General features: G+C 37.3%; 1 protein-coding gene across 2 annotated transcripts in view; it reads right to left on the bottom strand.

Moving 5' to 3' along the window:
- The window catches only part of LOC111503392 (uncharacterized), a 32263-nt gene extending 15010 nt beyond the window's left edge, over positions 1 to 17253 (bottom strand). The window contains exons 1-6 of one of the 2 annotated variants that reach the window (XM_074173317.1): positions 17090 to 17253; positions 14449 to 14478; positions 9716 to 9745; positions 9528 to 9569; positions 5314 to 5388; positions 1955 to 2131 (exon numbers count right to left, since the gene is read on the bottom strand). In XM_074173317.1, the coding sequence (XP_074029418.1) occupies positions 1955 to 2131; positions 5314 to 5388; positions 9528 to 9569; positions 9716 to 9745; positions 14449 to 14478; positions 17090 to 17135 (400 nt within the window). In that variant the 5' untranslated portion in view covers positions 17136 to 17253. The remainder of the gene's footprint in view (positions 1 to 1954; positions 2132 to 5313; positions 5389 to 9527; positions 9570 to 9715; positions 9746 to 14448; positions 14479 to 17089) is intronic. The other variant, XM_074173316.1, reaches the window with a different exon arrangement.
- Between the last annotated feature and the right edge of the window lie 5915 nt (positions 17254 to 23168).

Raw genomic sequence — 23168 nt, 5'->3', positions numbered from 1 at the left:
TTAATAGAGATTAAATTTGGATTACCTAATCATCAACATCGAAGATTTCTTGAAAGTTGAATGAATTTTTATTTCATTTCAATTTGTGAGATTATTGAGAACTTTCCAAACTTACGATATTGTCATGTTTTTCAGTTTCATATTTTGAAGAATTAAACGTTTTGATTCATCATTGAACCATGATTATGGGTGCTAAAAAGATATATCAACAATAATAATGTAGATCTGAAACTTTTACAATCAAAAGAATAAGTTAGAAGTTCAGAATTTAGATTCTGAAAAATACCGAAACCTGCGAAATTTTTGAAGAAGTTACTTCAGTTTATTTTGACTATTGTCGGAAAGTAATTTATTATACACATTGTATATTTTTTCTCTTATTTTCACACACCAATTGTCTTGCTAACTAGGGACTGCTGAATTTGGTATTTGTGATTTTCATTATTGGTTATAAAAACGTCTCTGAGTTCTAAATATAGATAAGCCCAGAACTTCAGAATATATCCACCTAATAATTTGAGTTCTAGGCTTATCTATAATAAGAAGTCAGAGACGTTTTTATAATTCACGATGAGAACCACAAATGGCAAGATTATTGACGGGAAGACATAATCTGAGTTCTAGGCCCATCTATAATAAGAAGTCAGAGACGTTTTTATAATTCACGATGAGAATCACAAAAGGCAAGATAATTGAAGGGAAGGCATAATCTAAGTTTCAGGATTATCTATAATGAGAGACGTTTTCATAACTTACGATAAGAACCACAAATGGTAAGATTATTAAAAAGAAGACACAATCTGAGTTCTGGGTCTATCTATAATAATGATTCAGAGACGATTTTATAATGAACGATGAGAACCACAAATGTCAAGATAATCAAAAAGTAGATATTATCTGAGTTCTGGGCTCATCTATAATGAGAAATCAGAGACACTTTTATAATTTCCAATATGAACCAAAAATGCCAAGATTTTCGAAGTTTAGATAATCGAAGTTCTATTTATAATAAGAAGTCAGAGACGTTTTCATATTTAACCGTGAGAATCACAAATGCCAAAATTATTGAAGGGTAGATATAATAAGTTCTGGGCTTATCTATAATTGAAAGTCAGAGACATTTTTATAATTAACCATAACAATTCAGCGGTATATAGTCAGTTAAACAATTGATGTATAAAATCAAGAGAAAAAATTTCCAAAGTGTCAAATGTAAAAGATATTATTTTGTGACAATAGTCAAAACGAAAAAAGGCAACTTCCATTAAAAATTACACAGATTCCGGTAATACTCAAAATCTAAATTTTAAACTTTCGACTCTCTCTTATTCGTTGTTGAAATTTTAGATCAACATACTCTTACGAAGGTTCTAAATAGATGAACACTTCAATCTAGCAGACCACTATTATAATAGTCATGCAGTCATTGCTCACTGTGGTTCTGTCGATGAATTTGGTCGTTATTAACGCTTCGGTCAAAGACGAAACGGACTGGTTTAAGTTTGACGATAATCGTGTCACGAAGTGTTCTGGCGATGTATTGAATTTATTGGAGCCTCTGGAGACACCCTACATTTTGTTTTATGACAAAGAGGACATTGACAGATCAAGATCTTCAGATGACACGGTGCTGCAGGTTTTTCCGGGTTTCCCTGCAGCTGAAAAAGCAAATGCGCCACTGGAATCAATAAAGTCGCCCCGGAGCGCCAAATGATTTTTATTGTTGTTTTATAATTTCATGATTTGTATTTTGAAAGTGTTAATATACTAATTCAGCACCCATGATTATGGTTTAATAATAAACCGAAAGGTCGAGTTGAATTAAAATAGTTTTAACTGATCTCTGACTCTCTCTCCATCAGATTCATCTTTCAGAATTGTGAATAACATTGAGAAAAACAGCTGAATAAGAACTATCTGCTCAATGTTTCTGTTCGACTGGCGTCATACCTACCATCTGCTGCAGCAAATCTTTCATCAGCCATATATCTTGAATCCATGATACCTAATGAATCGTCCCCTCCTCTAGGTTCATGGGGATACACTTCGAGGACATGGGAATGACTCAAATTCAGTTCATCTCCAGGCTCGTCTCTCATATGTATATCCAACTGTGACCTACGCAAAATTCCTGAAATGGAAAATTCGATGGGATAAGGTAGGAAGTTGTAGAAAGACCACATTCTATCGATTTTTCTCTAGAAACTAACTACTATTGTATTAAATGTTATTGTTTTGCATGCTCTGCTTACAGATTTCTATTATAAACAGATATTGACATGAATCGTTATGAAAATCCACTAAAATAAAAGAAACACATGAGAAGGTACAAATTTGATTAGCACTCTCCAACTTCCTGATAGAACGTTCTCTGCAAGTGGCTGTCGATGGATAGTAATAATAATAATAATCCTGGATGACTTTTGAGTTTGGAGTGTCTACATGACAGAATGATACTGGGTATAGCCTGTTGAGTCGTCAGGAGTTTGGATCCCTTTCTCTGCATTGTCCGTGACCATGAGAGAGCAAGTAATGGAGCATTTCTCTTCAGGGCAGCTGCCTGAGCAGCTCATGAACTCGGTATAGTTTTTGACACTGAACGAGGTGACCACAACTCTGTCACCGAGTTGGAAACCTTTCAGCAAAAAGCTCACATAAAAGCCGCAGAGATCACCATACTCCTGCGGAAACACAAGGATAAGCCAATGCATAGGGTCTTCTTCAATAACATTGGAGACCTTGGTTTATCAAAGCGCCTGACGTTCGCTTTACTCAGATCGAATGGGGTGAAGTCGAAAACTGAGGGGTTCATCAAGGCTTGCCAGGATGGTGTCTTCAACACCTTAGTCCACCGCAGTCGCGTGATGGGAATAGAGGTTCTTGACACGAGGTGCAGGGCCTGCCGAGAGGCGCCCGAGACCCTAATGCACTTGCTATCAGCATGTCCAGCATATGCGGTCTCGGCCTATATCCATCGACATAACGCGGCCCTGAAAATGCTATATTACCATCTACGGCACTCTTGCGGTATTGACGAGACACCAGTGTTGACCTACGCTCCGGGGGATATTGAATCCGTTGTGGGGAACGAGAAGTGTCGAATTTATTGAAATTATTCGTTTTTCACCCTCTGGCTCACACAAGCTAATGAGCCTGATGTAGTCCTTCTCGACCACCAGAGCAAAACGAAATTTGTCGTGGAGTTTTCAGCTCCTGGCGAGACAAATATCGTCAGAAAAGAGGAGGAAAAACGGTCAAAATATCGAGATTCTCTCTTCGAACTCCGCAGACTCTATCCAGATCATTCTATCAAGATGGTTGTTCTGATTATTGGAGTCCTTCAGGAAATGATGCCATCTCTGCTCTCGAATCTTAAAATCATACCGGATTGCCGCACTAAGGCAGAAATCTTAGCCGCACAGATGCAGAAGGCTATCATTCTTGGCTCACTGCGCTTGCCCAGTACTTAATAAAAATAACTGCGTTAACGCAAGCGAGACATAAGTGGAACCACATAACTGCAGTATTATATTTTCAGTATTTTACTAATAATGTGAGTTACAAAAAGGATTCGAAGCTCTATAACTTCTATTTAATTATCTGCGAGCGCTTTCGACAGCTGGTCGTGCTGTCATCCTCTAGACCCTACTATATCTAAACATGTCATCCTGTTGTGTGTCCTTTTATACGGTCCGAACGCCTCAATACAGGTACTTCAGGTACTTTAAGTGAACTTGCCTGTATTTGAATTACATCAGGTACTATTCTTTGTATTCTCAATGACAAAGGTCAGCCCGAACACTAAATTATTCTCATTCGACATAAAAAACATGTACTCCAACATACCAGTCAACGAAAGTATAAACATCATATCTGATAAACTATAACACCAAAACATAGACAAAACCTACATGAACCAGATGTAACACAGTCTAATTACAATATTCTATCAAAATTATTTGAAATCTGAAGGAAAAATTTATAAACGAACAGATGGACTAGTGATGGGATCGCCACTATCTAGTGGCGTACTATCTAGTCCGTACCAGAATGGACAATAAGGTCCATGCTTCGTAATCCCAAGGATCAGATACCACTGGAGTCACAAGGAGTGTATGAAGTACCATGCCATGATTGTGACGGCCAGACCAACAGACGAATCAACATTCGCAAAGATGAACACAAACTAGCAGTGAAGGGAAAAGTCACCACGTCTTCTCTCTTCCAACACGTACTTCAAACAGGACATAACATCAATTTCGATATATATATATATATATATATATATATATATATATATATATATATATATATATATATATATATATATATATAAATAGAGATTTTATCGAGTGTGTGCATGATACAAATAGAAAAATGAAACAATTCGTGGACACAACACTCCAAAAAAGGGGGACAAACCGCGGACACGTGTTTCTAGCACTTGTTGTTGTTGTTGTTGTGATGTTTCCTGCTTTCGGCAAACAAGTGTTGCCCATCTTTACACTTGGCTGCACCGCGCTGATGAGGCCTATAGCCAGAAATACGTGTCCGCGGTTTGCCCCCCTTTTTTGGAGTGTTGTGTCCACGAATTGTTTCATTTTTGATTTGTATCATGCACACTCGATAAAATCTCTATTTGTATTTATATCCTGGACCCGGATATCACGCAGTTAGCTATAGCTGCCTACGTGGTCATGTTAGATGTAGCCTGGGAATTCTAGGTCTTCTAACTGGAACCACAAATGTGCGGTTGGCTTCTGTTGTTGACTCCGTGCGTATGTGTTGTTTCCTGCTTTCGGCAAACGAGTGTTGCCCATCTTTACACTTGGCTGCACCGCGCTGATGAGGCCAATAGCCAGAAACACGTGTCCGCGGTTTGCCCCTCTTTTTTGGAGTGTTGTGTCCACAAATTGTTTAATTTTTGATTTATATATATATATATATATATATATATATATAAGTGCCAAGTGCATATATGTTTGTTGAAAGACAGAAACTGTTTAAAAAAATTTCATAGTCGATAGTTACTCAATTTCCAACTGTTCTGAACAATAAAATCTTTCTTCACAATAAAAACAGATAATATGTATATATATATATATATATATATATATACATATATAAATATATATATATATATATATATATATATATATATATATATATATATATATATATATATATATATTCAATTGTGAACAAAATTAGTTAGGTCCTGCTTATATTATCAAAAGGGAACTGTTGGAAGGAAGTTTATTAGTTTCTTTCAATAATTTCCTAACTTTTCTAGAGCACTGCATACAAACTCACCTAGATTTTCCAAATCATTAATTTCGTTAAGAGTTTCATCTGCCACAGAATGCTGTTGACGTGAGTTATCCGGTCCTGAAAAAAAAACAATGGTGGAATTCATGTTTTATAAATTGAAAGGGGTATATTTTAAGAAGAGACTGATTTTTTTTTTGAGAAGAAAGGTTATTTCTCCATTTTCATAGAAAAAAATGTGAGAATTTTCCAAAGAAGAGATGAAAGTAATCAATTTCTCTATACAAAAGTGTGTAGATCATGCAGAGAAATATTTTCCAGACAGAAACTTCTTTAAGGACAAAACACAAGCTCCAGACTATCAAGATTGCAAGTGATGTTCGCGTCTCCAATCAGGCGAATAGATCTTTTCTGGATGAAATCCAGCAGTTTCAGGGTATGTTTGGGGACAAAGCGTCATACATGAGAACAATACTCCAAAAAAGGTCTGATCTGAGCTTTATAAAGCATCAAAAGTTGCTGAGGTGTCAACGGTTTTCTGATTCGGAACAGTGTTTCAAGGTTTTGAGAAGCAGCCTTTGCAATTCCAGCGACATTATTGTGCCAAGATATATTGGTGTCCATTTTAACCCCCAACAAACTTATCGAAGCAGAAAGCGCAATTGTCTGATCTGACATTATTATATCCGGTTCGGAGACATTCATCTTCTTGGAGAAAACCCATGCCTGGGTTTTCGTGGCATTGAATTGAACCTGATTACTTTCTACCCAAATCGAAATCACTTCTAGATCCTCATTAAGATATGCAACCTCCTGCTGCCGGTGAAGATGTGCCTCCGTTAGCCGATGTCCTGAAATCTAAATGGTATGACGAGAGACAAGTGTGTTGTCGTCAGCAAAGCAATATATTGGATTCTTGGTTTTTTCCAATGAGTCGTTGATATAAAATAAAAATAGCTTGGAGACAATATGGATCCCTGGGGAACACCAGCGTTGATGGTGAAAGTATTCGAGAGATATTCATCGACGGTCACTTGCACGGAACGTTCTTCCAGGAAGCTGAAGGGCCAAACACAAAAATGATTCTACAAGCCATAGCATCGGTCGAGGGCCTCAGAAATATCAAGCGCAACAGATCTTGATTCTCGATGTTTCTCTATTGCGTTACTCCAAATATGGAATTGAGTCAGATATATTTCACAGGATTGCTACAGAATATAGTAAATGAATGGGGTGAAATTTCACTTCTTTTTGGTGTCTTGGGAGCTGTCTGACTTGTCCATTCAGTTCAAGGCTCCAGAAAACACTGCAGCCTCTTGGGCTTATTGCGTTCATTCTTCCATCTTCTCATGACACCCATTCCATCAGTCTCGTTCCCTGTACTAGTTTGTACAGGTTCCGTGTTGGATGTTCGTCATATTCTTCTGGACGTAATTTCGTACGTCCATATATTGCCTGCCTCCTGTGATTCAGTGCTTCACATTCGCATAAGATGTGTAGAGGTGTTTCTATCCCTTCGCTGCATGATCTGCAGCTAAGGTCTCCGTTATACAGCCTCATTTCATTCAGGTGTCCTCTAAGCGGACAATGACCGGTTAGACCGGTAATTATTCTGAGCTGGTCCCTATTATATTGAAGTAGTTCTTCGGTTCTTTTCTCGGACGGTTCCCTAATGAAGGTTCTACTGTGTTTGTTGCCAGGTACTTTTGTTCAGTACTCTGTGTGCTTCTTATTGGTCCATGTCCTAATTTGGTTTCGTACCAATGATTTTAGTACCCCCAGAGCTGGTTCAGGACCTATATATAAAGTTGATGATCCGCGTCTAGCGCATTCATCCGCTTTATCATTACCTGTGATTCCTGAATGCCCTGGAACCCAGTACAAAGTTAATTCGTTCCTGTTTGCAAGTTCATTCAGTTTTTCATGGCATTCCCAGACCAGTTTTGATTTCACCTTCGGGTTTGTCTGAGCCCCTAGTGCACTCTTGCTGTCTGTAAAAATATTGATTCGCACATTTCTTTGAGGTCTCAATTCAATAAGCCTTGCACAATGTAAGATAGCATACACTTCCGCCTGAAAGACGGATGTGTATAGTCCTAGTGGATAGCTGTAGTTTGAATTTCTATCCGCTCGGTATATTCCAGCTCCGGTTCCATGTTTGGTCTTCGATCCATCTGTATACCAGGTATTTTTTTCAAACATGTTTTCGTGATGACTGATGGTCTTCCACTACTCACGGCTCATGATTTTGGCCATGAATTTTTGTGTTAAAGGTGTACTTCGGTGTCATGTGGTCTGTGCACATATTCAATATGTGCTCCTCCACTTGTTCCGAAATTGCTGTTTGGTCCGATCTTTTGTAGTTTGGTGAGTTTTCCAGTCTGAATTGGCCCATCCTGGTCTCCCTCATTATAATAAAGTGTAAAGGAGATCGATTCAGGAGTGTCTCCAATGTAGCTGACGGGGTAGTTCTCATTGCTCTCGTCATTCCCAAATATGCAAGTCTTTGCACCTTACCTCGTTTGTTGATGGCGGTCGCCTGCTTCATCTTTGGCTACCAGAGCAGAGATGCGTATGTTATCATGGGTTTTACCACCATCGTGTATAGCCAATATACCATGTCTGGTTTTAGGCCCCATGTTTTTCCATAGGTGCGTCTGGCGAGCATCAGTGCTATCTCCGCTTTCCTCTTCATCCTGTCCAAGTGTTGGTTCCAGGTCAGTTTGGAATCTAGGATTACTCCCAGATATTTAACCTCCTCCGACACTTGTATTTCTTCATCTCGAAGTTTTAGAGGTCCGAGACCCTCCGTTTTAGTCCTTTTGGTGGATGCTACTATGGTCGATTTGGATGGACTTATGTTAAGCCCTTCTTCTTTGGTCCATCTTGTTATAATATTCAGGGTCTTACCCTGGACTAAGATGACTAAGTCGTCTGCATAGCCCAGTGCTTTATACCTATTGTGGTCCAAGAGACATAATAGCTCGTCCATTATAAGGTTCCATAACAGAGGGGATAGAACCCCCCCTGAGGACATCCCCTTGCTACCCGTGCCACGACTGTTTCCCCCATAATGGTTGTATAAACCAATCTTCCCCTGAGCACGCATTCTATCCACCTACAGCTTGTCTTGTCGATCCCTCTTCTCCTCGACGCCTGGATGATTGATTCTAATGACGTATCATCAAATGCGCCCTCAATGTCCAAGAAAGCAGCTAAAAGTACTTCCTTGTTTTTGTAAGTATGTTCTACGTTTTCTGTTACCCGACATAGAGCCGTTTCTATTGACATACCTGACCTGTATGCATATTGGTCTCGATGTAATGGTCTGATACCCAGTGATACGTCCCTGATATGCCTGTTAAGTAGTTTTTCTAGCGTTTTCAACGCAAATGATATGAGACTAATTGGTCTCAAGGCCTTTGCCGAGTCCTGTTCGATTTTCCCAGGTTTCGGAATCAAGGTGGCCCTGATCAGTCTCCAAATTTTTGCTATGTGTCCCAGTGCTAAACTTGCCCTGATAATTATACACAATTTTTAGAAAAGTACTTCCGGTCTCTTTTGAAGCATTCTGGATATATGCCATCAGGTCCCGGCGACTTATAGGGATGAAGTAAGCTTAGAATCCATTTAATTTTCTCCAGATCTATCACCTTCTTTGTCATTTGCCAGTTCTCCCTGGATTACGGGGTCTCCAGTTCTGAATTTGCCCTGGACTCCGGTGTTAGATTTGTAATTTCTGTCCCGGAAAAGTATACCCGGAAAAGTTCTCTAATAGTCTCTTCTCCAGTTTTTGTATACTCCCCCCTATTTGTTTTCAGATTCTTCATTGAGACTTGAGGTTCCTTCGAGAGTAATTTGTAGAGCCTGGCACATGCTTGGGTCTGTTCGACCTCCTCACATTACCTTCTCCACGCGTCTCTCCACGTATCTTCACTTACATGAAGCACTGTCATTCTCACACCGATGTTTCGCTGTAAAACATTGGCAACGAATCTGGGTAATATTATAAAAAATCACAGAATTCATTCATAAAATCATGACTCTGTCACGAACGAGTTTAATCCACTCATGACATTGATGAAGGTACGCAATGTCATCCATTCGCTCATTTGATTGAATCCCAGCCAAAGGAGTCTTGGTCAAATTGAAAGGGGTATATTTTTAGAAGAGATTGATTTTCAGGAAAGACAGGTTTCGTCTCTCTACTTCTCCATCTTTATATACGAGAGGAATGAAAAATTTAAAAAAATACTTACTTTGCCTCATTGATGAATGTGCTAAAGGACCTCTTGGTGACCCTGAAACACAATATTCATTCAGGACAACAATGGGCATGTGATTCTCTGGTCCAAAAACAGATCATTCTAAGGTCCCCAACCACCTAGTGTGTAGGTAGCTGGGAGAGATTAATATTTCCAAATTTATTTTGAAATAATATACTTACTTGGCCCAGGTGATGGTCTTCCAGATGGACCTGGAACAGAGTGAAAACATGAATGAATGAATATATTTTCTTGACATTCTCAACATAATATATTCCTCAAATTACTATCTGGCAGAGTTGATCGGAAAAATCCGAAGCAAAATAGAAAGGAATAGGTAGGTTCCATTATATTTCGTTGAAATAAAAACATAATACACAAAATATTCAGGAAATAATACAAAACGTGTTAAATTCATTTTAAAATATATAAAATTATGAACAGGCGGAATTAACGTTTTGTATCACTTCATGGAAACTTCGTGTATACATTATTTTAATTTTTAAAGACTTTCATCTCAGGCTACACCTTCATCAACATTGACATGTTTTATTTATACAGTTTGTTTCCTAAGTGCGGTACGAAACTTCAGAGGGTGATTCGTTAGGTCGTATTGAAAAAGAAGTTCATTAACAAATGTCCGGAGTTGCTTCCTTTCTGAGATACAGGACGGTTAAGTTTTGAAGAAACAGTGTTTAGAAAATATAAATATTTTCACACCGATTTGGTTGAAATTTGCTACAGTCATTTGAAATAATATGGCACTTACTTAGCCCTGACTGAATTGAAGTTATTAGGTCCAGTGGAGTCTCACTGGGCACAAGAGCCAACAATATCGGGAAAAAAGTACGCCACTGCGTGTGTATCTGTAGAGTAGGGAGGGTAAGTGTAGACTCACAGCACTTAGGCCACATGTAACCCATTGTACATCCTCTCGAGGAGTTGTCCTCCTAGGTCATCGTCGATCCTGTCCTTTCCAGGAAGGTGGACAGGTCACTAGCAGACATCTCCTTAATATTGGCAGGCGTAGGCCAAGACTCGCCGAACACACACTCTCTTTGGCAACCTTGAGGTGTCTCACGGTGGCCCCCGCGAAGGTTTTGGAAAGTGCAGCGATATTACTGTCGTTGCGCGGCTTCTTCAACCTTCTTGGGGTTCCCTCCGTGGAGGTGCACAAGTGAGGGAGTTTTTCTGTAGGGGCAATTGGTTTCTTGCCTTCATTCCAGGCAAGGAAGTGCCCTTGCTGTTGGAGGTGATCTGTTATGTCCAGCTTCATTCCAAGCGACAGATTGGGGTGGACATTTCTGTTCATTCCCAGCCACCGCCTTAGATTGAGGTGAGCAATTCTGTCCAGCTTCGGGTTTGGTTTTTGTTTTTGTTGTTTCCGTTTTTATGTTGTTTCATTCATGTGTGTTCCCACGAGTAGCAAGGTAAGAGTTGGTCAACTCTGGCAGAGCCCCGCATCACCAGAGGAAGGCTGATTACTCGGTTCCCCAAGGGGATCGTTCGTAACTGCATATCATCCTGCGGCCTTTCAGCTGTCGGCACGATTCCTTACACATTAGCTTGTGTAGGCTGGTCCACGGAGGCATGTTTTTCAAAGGCTTTTGGAGGGTTTTAGTTGCCCTCACCCTACTTATTTCTGCCATTGACCAGGAGTCCGGCGACCCCGTCCGTAAGACCAGCAACTTCAATAAAGCCTGAACTAGAAAAGCTGTATTCGATCCTATAGATGAAAGTCCTTCATTTACGGAAGAACCAAATTTTTCACCATTTTTGGGCCGACGAAAATCCCCACGTTATTGAAGAAAGTCATTTTCAGCAACAGTGTTTGCTGAACGGTTGAGTAGAAATGATTGGTGAATACCGAATTGGCCCATTTTTTCTACCAACGATTAACAGGTGAATCTACAATACTTATGACGTGTTATGTTCAGAAGGTAAAATTTTGAAACTCATTCTTTCAGAATTTTTCAGAAATCAATAGAATCAAGATTTCGGCTCATTTACTGAATGACTAAATAGAATCAAACTCTCCGTTTCCCAAATGTGAAAACTGGTAATTGATTGATTGACATATGTTGATAATAATAATAATAATTTTATTAACCATCATCGGTACATAATGTACATATGGTAAATCAATAATTGTAATATATATATATATATATATATATATATATATATATATATATATATATATATATATATATATATATATATATATATATCAGACGGTGAACATCGGGTGGAATGGAATAGGACAAGAAAGATTACCAATGAGCCTCATTCTAAGAAACGTAAGCTAAAAGAATCAGCGTATATTCTCATGTCTGGAGAGAACTGTATCTCGAATAGCTCCTTAGAAATAGACCGTACTTGGCTACCCATCTTGAAGAAAACTTTGGATAGTGGCGAAATGGCAACAAACTGATATCGGAGAGTACCTTGTATTACATCGAATATTTCAGTTGTCAATCAACAACATTGACATAATTTCATATTTCAAAACTTCTTTGACATCTGTCGAAGAAGTGAAGAAATAAGCTCTCAAAAAAGGAATAACTGCGTATATATTCGAATTTTTATCCATTTCTGAAGACGGAGGCAGATTTTGGCCTCCGAAACGTAAAAGATAAGTATTATTTTTTAATAATTTTTTTGATAGGCAAAATTGTTAAATACGACAAGTTACTGATAAATAGAAGATATTTCTTTGTGAAAAATACTTTGATATTTACGCAGTAACTTATCGGGGTAAACTAAAAAGTTTGCCCTTCTACACTTGTATAAAGTTCTCCATTATAATTTTTATATTTTTTCAGATTGTGGAAGGTAACAATTACCCAAAAAAAAGGTCGATAAAAAACTGATTTTTTCCTCCACAAAAAATGACTTTCGTTGAATATTGTAATATATGTTATATACATATTGAGAATAAAAATAATAGTTAGTCATACTTGAATAAAAAATTAAAGAATAAAGATAAAACATAAATATAAAAACATAAAACACGTCACCTAATATATAAATGTAAATTTTAAAACAAATACATATATTACATTGAATTGGGAATTATTCTCAGGAATTATCACTCCAATAGTCTCTTAAACTATTAAAACATTTTTTTGTTAAGAATAGTTTCGTATTATTCTTGAAGATTTTATATGATTTTGACTTCTTGATTGAATCAGGTAATTTACTGTGAAGTGAGATAGCATTGTACATTGGAGAATTTTTAAATTTATTTGATTTGTGTGAGGGTATCCTTAACAGACCACCATGACGTGTATGATAATTATGAGTAGAACAATTCGTTCCAAAAGATGAAAGATTATTTCTTACATAACCTTACAAGAATAGGTTTGCAGCTATCACGATAATCCCATATCAAAAATCTGTCTTATAATGCGCTTTTGGGCAAGAAATATTCTATTGAAATCTCTACTATATCCCCATGCATTTATATATAAGGAAATATACGGATATGACATTGCAAAATATATACTTAAGAGATTTTTTATGTACAAGCAATTTCATCTGCTTAATCGCGAAGAATGCTGCATTAAGTTTCTTGCAAACCTCATCAATATGTAGATCCCAATTTAAAGATTCATCTAATATGGTTCCTAGAAATTTAACATCATGTGCCATGGATATTCCATCAGTTATATCAACTTCATCTGGAATGTTATTTTTTCTATTATAAAATTTTATCGAAACAGATTCGGATGTATTTAATACCAGATGATTGCATTCACACCATGACGTAAATCTATCAATAACCTGTTTGACTCTTGTTAATACATCTTCCAGTATAGACCCAGTGATTGTCATTGTGGTATCATCTGCAAACATAGTTATGTGGCAATTGTTAACATTTTCTGAGAGATCATTAACAAATACCACAAAAAGTAAAGGTCCCAGTACTGATCCCTGAGGAACTCCTAATGTCATATCATGTTCCTTGGACACAATGTTGTTATATTTGACTGTCAAATGCTGACCACTCATATAGGATTTTATCCAAGTCAGTATGTTATGTGGAAACCCAAGCCTCTCTAACTTTATATATAGAAAATCTGATGAAACAGTGTCAAATGCCATTGACAGATCAAAAAAAAATACTAATCCCAAAACTATTGGCATTAACTTCGGAGTATATGTTATTGAGATAGTCATAGGCAGCGGTTTCTATGGAACGATCTTTCCTAAATTCATGTTGATTATTACATAGTAGGTATATTATTTGACTTTGAATAATTCACTATTCTAGTAGCCATCACTTTTTCATACAATTTCGAAAGAGAACAAAGTAATGAAATTTGTCGGTAATCATTCAGGTCATTTTTATTTCCTTTTTTAAAAAGAGGAATGACTAAGGCTTTCTTGAACTTGAACTCTTCTGAAAAGTAGTCTAGCATGTAGGATTGATTCATTAGATAAATGAGAGGAGATACAATAAGGTTAACAACTGGTATTGACATGTCATCTGATCGACTCAAATTTTTATTTTTCATTAATCTCATTGCAGCATGAATTTCAGCTTCAGTAATCGGTGCATTCTCAAATGAGTGTACAATATTAACATTTGTACTGGTTGTACAAGGTAATGTTATTGATTTATTGTCAAACTGGGTAGTTAAAGCACAGGTACTTGAAATTCAGGTACAGATTTAAAAAAAATATAGGTATAAATTATTGAATATGTAGATTTAGTAAGTACAGACATGTCTGAAGAAGCTATTGTATAGCGAAACACGTGTTACGTTTTTGTAAAATTGTTTAGAGAAAATCTCGTAACAAAATTGTTCATGAATATACCATTAATATTCAAATGAGTTTTACGTTTTCCACAAAACTATTTATAGTGTTTTGATTTGGTCTTGAGATATTTCATAAATAATATACTCACTTCGCGCAGGTGATGGTCTTCCTGATGGGCCTGAAACAAAAACAGGATTGTAACACTATCAATAATATGAATGTATTTATTAAAATGGGGAAGACTCTGAAAAGAATTCTTATCTAAATCAAAATATCATTATTCATTAATCCACCCCACTATCACTAAAAGTATCCCCCACATAGACAACTTCAACTTTTCAAGATTTTACGCCACTATCATCACACGAATGAAAATGAACCATGGTAGTAAGTTTTCTACACATCTGGCAAAAATATGCATTGATGTGAATCCATTATGCTCATGTGAAAGTTTTTCTTTAGCGTCCCAGTTTCAAACTGTACCAGCCGGATTTCTTAAATAATTCGCTTTCTTCTAATGTTTATTTTCCAACCAATATAACAGTGCTTTCAGCTACACTCAATGAAAAAATATACAACATAATTCTGAAATTCATAATCGAATCTGAAATATCAATATAAAAAGTAGTAACTCGGTTTATTTCGAAATTTCTGTGGCAAAATAAACTCCGGTTTGATGCCCGCGGGGGGTTAATTAATAAAAAAGTTAATATATTTTCTTGGCGTTATCAAAAATACAATTTTTTCGAATTACTGTGTGTCAGAGTTGATGGAAAAAATCCAAAGCAAAATAGAAAGGGGAATAGTTAGGTTAGGTTGAGTACACAAAATCTTCAGGAAGCGATACAAAACGTTTTAAAATAATTTCAAAATATATAAAATTATCAACAACTGAAAAGAACTATGATTTGAACACGTTTTGCACTACTCCAGGGACATTTTGTGCATAATTTTTTCATTTCAACGAATTTGTTTTAATACAACTCCATCAACATTGGCATGTTTTATTTATATCATCATTTGTGACATGCTAGGCTTCAAAATAAGCCCGTTTTTGAAACTGAGAATGAAGCAACTCAATCATTAATTTATGATCAAGCATGGCTGTAGAAAGTCAAGTTGGAAAATTTTCCTACCAAGTGAAATTTACAATATCCAAGATCTTGAAAGTTTGCAGATGTCATAGTTCTTTGACGCATCAATAATTAGAACTTTTCTTGAAATGACCCCTAACTAGTTGGAAGTAAATCACAGATGAAAAAATCCATAACTTTGCAGTTGTTTTCCAATCATTTCTCAACATGGGAATGATCGGAATAGTTCTTATCTATTTATCTTTTGATTTTCATGGAATTATATTCCAGCAGCTTGTCTGCATTAACATCTCAATTTTATATCATTTCTAGAAACATGTGTATTCGTTTTCCGATGGCATTCCAGGTTAGCTTCCCAAATTTCTACTACCGCAGTTGTCGATTGATTGGTCAAACCACCAACACTGACATAAAAACTTGGCAAGTTGACATGGGGTCACACCAATGTGGTTCCACTTATGTCTCACTTGCGTTTACGCAGTTATTTTTATTAAGTACTTTTCTTGGTTATTCACATTTTGTCTTCAATCGAGGACTGTCTGCCCGGTACTGACGATGGCCAAAAGGCTGAAACAGCTGTCTACCGGTGGCTCTTAGATTGAAATCAATATGGAAATGACCAGAATAGTACTTATCTAATTATCTTTTAATTTTCATGGAACTATTTTTTTTCAATTTCATTTCATTTTTATTATTATCATCATCAGGGATGCTACAAATTGGATAAAAAGACAGTTTAGATCTATAAAAGGAGATCAGTCAAATATACAACTTACAGTGTATGTGAGGTTAGGCGGCAGAATAATTAAAATGCAGACACAACATATATGGGTGTAGAGACCATCTACGTAAGTAGATTAAATTCGGTAATATTAATGATTGTTGTGGTTATTTATAGTATGTGCGAACAATTTTCCAATATTACTCCACTGGCTTGATAATCCGTTTTGCCATTTGTAATAATAGTTCAATTATTTTCAATTCGATTTCTCAAACACACTGTACAAACAATCGGAGAAAAAATTATGTGTCACACGACAGAAAATCAGATTTACTGCCTTGGCTAGTTTCGTAAAATTCTAGCCGCGGCAGTAAAACTGTTATTTATCTGCCTAGTGGAACAAATAACTCTCACATGATTTTGTAGATTGTATAATGTTTGAAATTCAATGATATTCCTCTCATTCAGAATATGCTCCACAAATGAATTTCATTTTGGAATATTTCTGTTATGAGTCATAGAAAAAGTGTAGTATTTCACTCGCAAAAATTCTCATCTGTGATGAGAAATGGTGCTGTTGAGGGATTTTATTGAAATGCCAATAACATTTGTTGAGCAATTTAAATGAAATGCCATACAAAAATGCTTTAACTATAAATATGTTTCAATTTTAGCACAGCAAGTAATATTCAGAGTACTATGTTGATGTTTATACAAGAAATATGTATGTTGCATCTATCTTTGGTCTTTTGCTTCCCCTTATCATCAAAACTGTTCATCTGTCAGTTTGACACACAGATTTGGGGTCTATCTAAGAGTTCATTTTTTAAGAATATACGATGAAGTATATATCAATGAATCTATCATTTACACCGTCTTGAAATCGTAACACTATGCTTTTTCTCATAACTGATTCATAGCGAATGCAAATATTTAAAAGCTCCACATCAAATATTGAATATAACTTGACTAACCTGGTGTTCCTGGGCAATAACAGCATGATTGTGGGGGACAAGCCATGTTTTCACACTAAAAATTTTGAAAAGGAATTGTAAAAGTTTTAAAATCGACAAAAAATTTTGAGTGATTTGACGTGCAAATTGACGTCCACTGATGTAGTTTTTGTTTTGTTTCATCTCTACTGACGCTCAGTTAATCTTCGCTATAAAGGGTACTTTGGTTGGTTTTATGACAGAAAAAAAATGTTTTGAAAATTTTTTCTATGTTGAAGTCTTATATTTTGTCTTGGCCTGTCCATATCTAATTTCTTAATATATTTTTGGACTGCCAAATCGTTGAGTGCGACATACTTCATTTTGATTGAAAGTGTCTCTATATTTTTGAATTGTCTACTTATATAGTTTTGGGTGATAGCAGAATAGTTTTGTCAAGCACTTTGGTCTCTTGAAACGCGATAACTAGGGTATTTTTCTGAGTGCTTGTTTAGCAACTGCTAATGCGTCCAAAATTAATCATTGAGTTGAATCCTAATTATTCAACAACAAATTAATCAACTTCCTTTGTCTCCCTGACCCTCTCTTTCAAAATCAGGAAAAGAAATAGAGTTTTTATGGAATTTTGACTAACAGTTTCAATCTCAAATAGTTTAGAACCTTGATATTTATAGTAGTTGTTCAGTTCAATCCTGGCTGGATTTATGTCATGCTGGTGAACAGAACTGCAACTACGACTCTTCAAGGTGGGACTATTAGGTTCAGGTTCAGCAGAGACGACCCTCAAGGTGGGGTACTATCTTTCCTTCTGTGGTCAGAAAAAAAATCAGAAGAAAGGCATCTGCAAGCTTATGCAGATGACTTTGTTATCTTGGCAAGATCCACGTCGGAAAGGGTAGCTCGTAATATCCTTCAAAGCACGATGGACGTTGTTCACAGTTGGTGCCTGTGGGAGCAGATGTCTGTCAACCCCAGCAAAACTATGATACTCCCCTTCACCAGGAGGAGAAAATTGGACGATCTAACGCCACTTTCCCTCAATGGTGAGGTCATTCCATTTGGAACGGAGCTAAACTTTCCTATGGGCATGTCGGAAGATTTGTAGCAAAACTTGGAGTTTAGGTCCCAAACAAATTGTCAGACCAATGATCACTTATGGTGCAATTGTTTAGTGGCCGAAGGCTTTACAGAAAACGGTCCAGGCGAAGCTCTCTGGCTTACAGAGACAGGCTTGTCTGGCCATCAGTGGTGCCATCAGTACCACACCGTCAGCAGCCATGTGGATCCTTCTAGATCTACCTCCTCTCCACATTTTTCTGGAAAAAGTGGCTGAATGGACTGCATATAGACTTGTGCATATTGCCAATTGCACAAGTCAATTTATTGCAGTGTGCAACAGACTGTTGGTTGACACTGGAAGTCACAGCATTCTGGAAATGACCTCTGACTTTATGCCTCCAACTGTCAACTACCAACTGCCTTATAAAGTACTGTTCCCGAGTGAAGAAGACTGGATCCTCCGAGAGAAGGAAATATTAAGAGCAGATAGTCCTTGGTTCACAGATGGATCAAATACACCTTCCGGCTCCGGTGCAGGTGTTTTCAGTCGCAGACCCAGGACAGTGATATCAACCTGCCTAGGAACCTATGAGACTGTATTTCGAGCGGAAACTTACGCAACTGGATTGTGTGCGGAGCGATTGGAAGGATCAAACCTCATACAAAAGTCGAAAAAATATTCTCGGACAGTCAAGCGGCGTTGGAGGCTCTTGACTCCTATTGAGCAACGTCTAAATTGGTAGCAAATTGCCAATAACGACTATCTTCAATAGAAAGACTTAAAAGGTTGTCTCTAGTCTGGATTCCTGGCCATACTGATCTGGAAGGCAATGAGGCAGCTGACTCTCTTAAAAAGAAGGGTGCTGCAAGCAGTTTCATCGGACCAGAACCTATAATTGCCATCGCTTCAGGCTTTGCCCAACAATGATTGAACACCTGAGTGGCAAGAAGATTTATGGACTTCTGGCAGAATCTTCCAGGATTGGCTCACTCCAAGGCGTTTATACTCTCTTCGAAGCTTGAAACCGAACAATTATTGGACTAGAGTAGGGGTGAAAAACGAATTCGAATTGAATCAAAGCGCTGTCGAAATAGAGCGAAAAATCACCAACATGTTTGACAATGATAGTGTTCATGAACGCACTGTTCGAAGTTGGTTTGAGAAATTTTATTTTGGAGATTTCAGACTCGAAGATAGGCCCCGAAGTGGTCGACTTACAATTATTCAAGAAGAGGATTTGTGGAACCTGATAAAAACTGACCCATCACAAAAGGTGCATGGAATAGCAAAAGAACTAAGCGTCAGCTCCCATACGATTTTACATGGTTTTGAATCGGATCGTCACGTGTGATGAAAGTGGTTCCTCTACGACAACAGGACTCAGGCACAAATCCACAAAAAACACTCAATATATCTTTCTCCAACTGGGCCGTACCATCACAGCAGATACTTATTATAAGGAAATCTCCTCCAAAGATCTCGCTCACCGGCAGTGGCGCAAAAATCCCAGTGCTGAAAACCAAACTGGGTTTGAATTTGCTCGCAACAACTGCACATTTAGGATAAATGAAAGCGAGGAACTTTATAATCAGAGAATTAAGGATAAACTGCTTGCTAATCCCAATTCTACCACTAACACAAGCGTTTGGTTCAATTGCAACAACAGCTGTAGAGAAGGCAAGGCAAATCTGCTAGCTGAACATTTTGCGTCCCACTCCACAGTCGATTTTCTGGAAAAGGTACCACCCACTATTCCCACACAGAAATCCACAACGCCGAAAATTACTTTTCGACATCGTCTAGTTAGGCGAACATCAACAAGGCGTCTGGTCCTGATTGGCAGACTTTTCAACCTGTCATATAAGAAAGGGATATTCCCTTCTTGTTGGAAGATTGCTCGCGTTCAGTCTATTCCCAAAAAAGGCAAAAACTCCAAATAACTATAGACCAGTTACTTTGCTATCAGTGATATTGAAAATCGTGGAGAAAGTCGTAAACCACCATTTGGAAGGCTTCAACATCTTCAGCGATCATCAATATGGCTTTCGGAAACAAAGATCAACAGGCGACCTTCCATCGTATGTCACCCATATTTGGAATAACGCAATCGAGAAACATGGAGAGTCAAGAGCTGTTGCGCTTGATATTTCCAAGGACTTCGTCCGTGTATGGCAAGAGGGTTTGCTGGTCAAACTTCGATGCTATAGCTTGTCGGATCATTTTTGTGAATGGCTCTTCAGCTTCCTAAGAGAACGTTTCCTGCTAGTGGCCGTCGATGGACATCTTTCGCATACTTTCACCATCAACGTTGGTGTTTCCCAGGGATCCATACCGTGTCCAAGCCCTCTTTTTATTGTATATCAACGACTTATTGAATAAAACCAAGGATCCAATATATTGGTCTGCTGACGAAAGCACACTTGTCTCGTCATTCCATTTAGATTCCAGAACATCGGCTACGGAGGCACATCTTCACCGTCAGGAGAAGGTTGCATATCTTAATGAGGATCTAGAAGTGATTTCGAATTGGGGTGAAAGTAACCAGGTTCAATTCAATGCCACAAAAACCCAGGTATCGGTTTTCTCGAAGAAGATGAATGTCTCCGAACCGGATATAATAATGTCAGGTCAGACAATTCTCCTTTCTGCTTTGATAGATTTGTTGGGAGTTGGCACAATCATGTCGCTGGAATTACGAAGGCTGCAGCTCAAAATCTTGGAACACTGTTCTGAACCAGAAAACTGTACTCACCTCAGCAACTTTCGATGCTTTATAAAGCTAAGATCAGACCTCTTTCGGAGTATTGCTCTCGTGTATGGAGCTCTGCCCGCCTGATTGGAGACGCGAATATTACGTATAAAGTTGATAGCCTGGATCATCGAAGAAAGGTTGGAGATTTGTCTCTCTTCTATAGATACTTTCACGTGAAGTTTTCAAGTAACTTAGCACATTCAATTCCACCAAGAGCGCAGTACATATTAGAAATACGTAACGAACTGTATCTTTTGAGGTTCCACTCAGAACACCTCGAACTCCACTGTTTAGGACTTCTTTCATCAGGACAACTGCGTTTTGTCCTCACAAAAAACATATTAAAAATTGCGTCAGCAACAGCCGGCACTGCCTGACGCACCATATTCCCCAGTTCTCTCGCCAACCGACTACCATATTTTCAGCACTTCGATAACTTTCTTACCGGTAGAACCTTTGCCAATCAGGACCTTACAGAAACGACCTTCGTTAACTTTATCGATTCCCGATTACCTAATTTTCATGCTGATGGAATTAATCGACTCTTGTTACGTTGGCAAAGGTGCACTGATTTAAATGTCGCTCAATTCAATTAAATCAATTATAATAGGGGAGCCCAAGTGGGGATTTCGGGATTTACTAAAGCGCGGCAGATTAATATACAGGGGGATATCTTATACGCGGTTGAGTACCTCCACCAAATATGAGCCCCATATACATATCCGCATGTGAAGGATAAAGGATCAGATTAGTAAAGAAAAATTGATCATCAGAAGTTTTCGAGCGCGTCAGATTAAGGTAGGGTGAGTTGATCACCTGCTAAAAAGTGTATATTCCCGTAATCTGACAATTTGAGAGTGACGTGAAGAAAGGGGAGGGCAGCAAAGTTGTAAAAAAATAACGTCATTTCGACATTCTCGAGGGTAGCTAGTTTTTTTTTATTTTGAAGAAAATAATTCAAGGATAACGAAAAATATATAATCTGGCGATTTCCGCAAGCTGAAATAACTGAAATTCTTCGATGTAATTTAATGCGTGCAGCTGTGTGATACCTATATTTCCCTCTCCGAGTTTCTATTTCTCTATTCTCCATTCACTTTTTCTCTATCTATTACTCTCTCACTCCATCCCCACTCTGAATTCTGTTGCCATGACGCCATCACAGCTGATCACAGAGACTCGTTCGTGATGAAGATGAAGATGATGATTAATTAATCAATTAATTGATGGATGTAGCCGTTACAATGCGGTAGGAAATCGTAATGAAGAAAAGAGAAATTAAACTTTCTATATTTTTTATCACTTTTATTTGTAACTGACGTTGCTGCAGTTTCGTCCTATGAGGACATTTCCAAACTTATACAATATATAAGTTTGAAAATGTTCTTATAGGATGAAACTGCAGCAACGTTAGTTACAAATAAAAGTGGTAAAAAACATAGAAAGTTAAATTTCTCTTTTCTTCATTGATTAATCGATTGATTATAAAAAATAAAATTTTTTCGAGCATTTTTTTAAAATTATTTTCTTATAAATACAAGTATTCTACTTAAAAAACATAAACTTATTTATTTGCATGCTATTTCCTGAGCTTTTCAATTAATTAAGTTCAATGAATTGAAAAAAAAATAAAAAAGATATTGTTAATGTCAGATTAAGCGAATCCATCTAGATAATCGTCAGATTATGAAACAACACGTTTAAAACATAAAGATGAACCATATATATTTTAATCTGACGCTCCTGAGTATTTCAAAATGGCGAATTTTTTTTGCACATTAAAATAATGACCGCGAGTTTGCGTCAGATCGAAATCGTCAGATTATTGAATGAGAGCTTTTTTTTGTTGCACTCCTTAGAAAATCTGACGCGCTCGATCGAATTTTTTTTCTTTTCACTTTGAACCCTTACGTTCAACCACCCACATCATGCAAATGATCAGATTAACATACCAACATTATTAAAAATACGTAGGGCATTGATGCTATCAATATCTGACGCACTCGAGTATGACCATGCAACAGTATTTTTTTACATACTTTTACATATTTCCTCCAACGATGAAAAGGTATATTTTGTATAACATTAGTAAGCTGCTATTAGTAAGCTCATGAAAATGAACAAATCCCTTGAAAAAGTCCTATGAATAATGGCATAAGGAGCGTAATATCTATATCTATCTATTCATTATCTATTTATAAATTCGTGAGGTGAAAGGTTTCATAAGATCATTTCCAGCCGCCGCCACTGTTTAATCGGTTTTAAAATCCGCCGTATAACCGATTATC

Source organism: Leptinotarsa decemlineata, unplaced genomic scaffold, assembly GCF_025532065.1.
Source record: "Leptinotarsa decemlineata unplaced genomic scaffold, Ldec_3_MD MMD2_P_RNA_scaffold_12, whole genome shotgun sequence".
NCBI classification, from domain to species: Eukaryota; Metazoa; Arthropoda; class Insecta; order Coleoptera; family Chrysomelidae; genus Leptinotarsa; species Leptinotarsa decemlineata.
This window is presented reverse-complemented; position numbering and strand designations above follow the sequence as displayed.